The following is a 4,527-nucleotide window of genomic DNA, read 5'->3' as shown; positions in this document are numbered from 1 at the left end:
CCCCCCACTCCCCGCCTGCACACAAGCTTCACAGCCTCATTCGGCGCTGGCGCCGAGCATCCTGCTGCCCTGACCTTCCCGCGGGTGTGCACCGGGCTCAACTCAGGCTCAGGACTGCAGGTGGACATCTCTACTGACCAGGAATCCTCAAGTGTGTAGCCAGGACAGCGTCCTTGGAAACCGGTCACACCAGAGGCCTGTCTAGGCATGGGACTTGCCATTGAGGCAGCTCCACCCTCTGTGCTGATCTAAGGCTGCTGCCCCTCATGGGGGCAGCCATCTCCCAAGGGGCCCTCATCGCTATCGTCTGCAATGGTCTTGTAGGCCTCTTGCTGCTGCTGCTCTGGATCATTCTTTGCTGGGCCTGCCATTCTCGCTCTACCAACATTGACTCCCTTTCTCAATCCAGTCCTAACTCCTGCCCTGGCCCTTGTCCTGAGAAAGCACCCTCACCCCAGAAGCCTAGCCATGAAGGCAGCTACCTACTGCAGCCCTGAAGACCCCTGGCCCAGCCTGAAGCCTGGAACCCAAGTCCACCCTGCCCAGAGCCTGGAATCAGGATCCAAGAGTTCACCCAGCCTAGGGTCCAGAACTCCAAGTCTGGCCTGCCTGGAACTCGACCTGGCAGCCCAGTCTATCCAGCCTGGCTCCAAGAAGGGCTCAGCGGTCCTGGGAAGGTGGGCCTAGGGTGGGGGGTTTATAAGTTGGTGCTAGGGTCAGTGATGGACTCTGTTCCACCCTAAGGGCCAGGACTAGGACTACCCTTTTCCTAGGTTGAGCACCTCTAATTGGGGAAGCAGACTGGAAAACATGGCAATAATGGGAGTGTCCAGACTGGGCCTCTCCCTTGGTCCTCTTGTTGTTTGCTGGATAATAAATTGAATGATGGCCCTAAAAAAAAAAGCTAAGTACCTGAGGTCTAGTTATCTATACCACTGAATCCCTTTCAGGAGAATATTCATGGCAGGGCAGTCAGTGCTATGCACATCCTTGATCCTTCAAGTGCCCAGTGTGGTTCAAGGAGCTCATCAAAAGGGTAGATACTCAATAAGTATGTGCTCATTGATTAATTGGTTCTGATTTCCATGATCACACAATCTAGGGACTTCTGATGAATTAAACAAGAGTACAATTAAGATTCTCAAACCGACAACACACACTCCACTCCAGCTAAGTAATTCAGGAAATAACATAAAGTCTTTAAATAGTAGGATGTCAGAGTCCCTCAATAGCTCAGGACAGATTATGTTCATAATTAATGGGCCATGTGCTAGGTATTTTTGGTTCTGACATTTGATCTTAGTAGGAGTCTGCCATAATGTAGAATATTTCAGAGGAATGAGAGCCTGTTGTCTCACAGCTGCTCTGGGTCACTGGGAATAGTGATCATTACCTACCAGCCTTGGGAAATTGCAGAGACTGCATTTTAAAAATGAATATAAAGTCTAAAAGGAATTTTGACAAGTCAAATTCACCAATGTCAAAGTAGGCCACTCTGACTTGAGCTGTCAATAAGGTGTTAGTGAAGACACTGGAAGATTAACACCCTTTCACAATGACCCAGCTGTTCTATTGAAGGTGATAATGTGCAATCAGATGAGGGTGAGGAACAAAGAGGGAGGAAGTGACAGGGACAATGACATCTTTGCAATGTAAGGACTAGGAGCTCCTACCTATTTTTCAAAAAGTGATGTTTATTTAAAGAATAATAAGAGCAGTATTACTTTTCAACCTGCATAAACTACAAAGAGAGAAGATTTTTAGTGAGTATTTTTCTCCTGTAGCATTTCATTATGTTGATTTTTCAGAAAGCTGATATATAAAATTAAGATCACTTTATAAAGAGAAAGATTTCTCTCTCAATATACTATATATTTATTTATAGCACAATAATATTGAACATACGTGTTATTATTTTAGTATGTATATACATGTTGTTGTTACATGCCGTCGAGTCTCCTGCAACTCATAGTCCCCCCTGTGTACAATAGCTCTGAAAGCTGCCCTGTCTTGAGCCAGTCTCACAGAGTCTGGTACACTTATCCACATTGCCCTAATTACGGTATAAATCCATCTCATCCAATGTCTTCCTCCACACTTAGGTGCATGTTGTCATTCTCCCTCCTGTCCACCTCTCCAAAGTATGTGAGATTGAGCTTAAAAATCCTTTCCTTCGTTCGGCTGGCTTGGCCGGCCCTGCAGGCCTCAGGGGCAGGGCGGCGCCTTCCGGACCAAGGCGGGGCCCAGGCTGCCAGAGGCGGGGAAGGTGACCGGGCGCGGGGCGGCGTGGAAGCAGGAGCTGGCCTGGGGCTGGGATACAGGGAGGTCTGATGACGCTGGGCAGCCTGGGGGCGACCCTGCGGGGGGCGGCGCGCGGAGCCCAGCTGAACCAGAGGCGGGACTTCTCCTGGTTGACCAAATGGTTCTCCAAAACGCCAGCCAAGCCCTTGGTGGCCCAGAAGACACCCATCAAGGTAGAGCTGGTGGCTGGCACTACATACAGGTGGTGTGTATGTGGTTGCAACAAGAAGCAGCCCTTCTGTGATGGCTCCCATTTCTTTCAACGCACTGGCCTATCCCCACTCAAGTTCAAGGTCCAGGAGACTCGCAGTGTATTCCTCTGTACCTGCAAGGCCACCCAGAAGCCCCCATACTGCGATGGCACCCACAAGAGTGAGCGGATACTGAAGGCAGAATTGGGTTCCCCACTCTGAGTTGCCCAAACTCAAGGAGCCTTCGTTCCAGACCTGATAGATACCCTTTTTATATGGGGGATAAATGGGCTATTCAGCCCAAGAAGAGATCATCCAGGAACCCTGGTACCCAAACCTGTAAACTGGGGCTTCTATCTCTGGTCTTGGGGAGCCTAAAATAGGCTTCTGTGGCTGCTGGTAAAGAAGATGGCATTTAAAAAAAGCACACCCATCAAAAAAAAAAAAATCCTTTCCTCCAATGAGAAACTTGATTTCACTATCTCTAAGAGAGACCTATTTGCTTTCTTGGTGGTCCATGGTATGTTCAAGACTCTTTTCCACCACAACTCAAAGGCATCATTTATTCTTCGGTCATCCTTAGTCATTGTTCAGCTCTCTGGTGCATATCAAGTAATTGCAAAGACCTTGGCCTGGATCAGGTGAACCTTATTCTCTAGACTGACATTGCTGCTTCTCAGTACTCTGGAAAGGTCCCTAACAGCAGTTTTACCTAATGCAATTCGTCTTTTGATTTCCTGACTGCTAGTGCCACAAGTGTTGATTGTGGAGCAGAGCAAGTTGTAACTGTTAAGAACCTCAAACATTTCTCCATCTATCAAGGTGCTGCCAATTGACTCTGTGGTGAGAAGCTTTGTCTTCTTGATGTTGAGCTTCAGTTCATAATTAAGGCTGCAGTCTTTGATCTTTTGCAGCAAGTGCTTTAGGTCCTCCTCAGTTTCAGCAAGCAAGTACTGTCATTTGCATAATGTAAGTTGTTGATGAATCTTCCTCCAATCCTGATGTCACATTCCTCCTCATAAAGTCCTCATAACAGATCCAGAATGATCTGTTCTGCATATGGATTTAAAAAGGTATGGAGATTGGACATATCCCTGAAGCACTCCTTTCCTGATTTTGAACCGGGCAAGTGTTTCCCTGATTTGTCCTCTATTTCCTGGTCCAAGCATAGGTTTGGCATAAGTACTATCAAGTGTTCTGGGATTCCCATTTTCCTCAAGGCCACAATTTGTTGAGATCCACAGAGCCAAATGCCTTTGTATAGTCAATGAAACACAGATAGATATCGATAGATATCCCTCTGGTATTATTTGTGTTTGTCTGGGCAAAGGGGGTCAAAGAGAATAATGAAGAATTTAGAACTCAAATGTTGATGGCCTTGTTTGCTGCTGCTAAGAAGAGCAAACAGCCTTGCTTGTCTGGCTGAGCTAGCAAGTGGTTTCTAAATCAGAATGAAATGTCCCTCCCTAAAGACTCTGTTTTATAAAAATCCTCCCCAGTCAGTTCACAATGTGACTTCCCATTCTGCCTCTCCAGGATGAGGAAATCACCCGGGAGCTCCCCTTTCCCCCTTTAATAAAGCTGCATTAAGCTTTCTCTGGTTCTCTCTGATTTCTTCTTTAAGGCCACTAACCTAACATTTTGCTATCAAGATCCATCTGACATTGGCAATAATGTCTCTTGTTTCACGATTTCTTCTAAACCCAGTTTGTATTTCTGGTATTTTTCTGTCAATGTACTGCTTTAGTCATTTTTTTTTTATAATCTTCAGCAGGATTTTGCTTGCATGTGATATTAGTGATACTGTATGAAAATTTCCACACTCTGTTTGGTCACTTTTTTTTTAATGGGACTAAATATAGATCTCTTCCAGTCAGTTGGCCAGGTAGTTGTCCTCTAGATTTCTTGGCACAACCTGGTGAGTAGGTCCAGGGCAGCATCTGTTTGTTGAAATATGTCAAATGGTATTCCACATAATTATAGAAAATATGTACAGGGAGTTAGGTATTTACTTAGAGACATTTATATCCAAATA

The 4,527-nt window shown here is 45.9% G+C and overlaps 1 protein-coding gene and 1 pseudogene across 1 annotated transcript; both read left to right on the top strand.

The window, feature by feature from the left end:
* Positions 1-266: 266 nt before the first annotated feature.
* On the top strand, positions 267-497 carry LOC102862117 (adropin-like). Its single transcript, XM_006900965.1, has one exon. It carries the CDS (start codon positions 267-269, stop codon positions 495-497), a length of 231 nt encoding a protein of 76 aa, XP_006901027.1.
* Positions 498-2,330: 1,833 nt separating this feature from the next.
* LOC102866180 lies at positions 2,331-2,714 on the top strand (annotated as a pseudogene).
* The last annotated feature ends 1,813 nt before the right edge of the window (positions 2,715-4,527 follow it).

This window comes from Elephantulus edwardii, unplaced genomic scaffold (genome assembly GCF_000299155.1).
Source record: "Elephantulus edwardii isolate Elephantulus edwardi_28Jun2011 unplaced genomic scaffold, EleEdw1.0 scaffold00303, whole genome shotgun sequence".
Lineage (NCBI taxonomy): Eukaryota > Metazoa > Chordata > Mammalia > Macroscelidea > Macroscelididae > Elephantulus > Elephantulus edwardii.
This window is presented reverse-complemented; position numbering and strand designations above follow the sequence as displayed.

What these genes read in the sequence shown, in the direction of transcription:
- LOC102862117 (XM_006900965.1), top strand. Translation starts at nt 267, where the DNA reads ATGGGGGCAGCCATCTCCCAAGGGGCCCTCATCGCTATCGTCTGCAAT.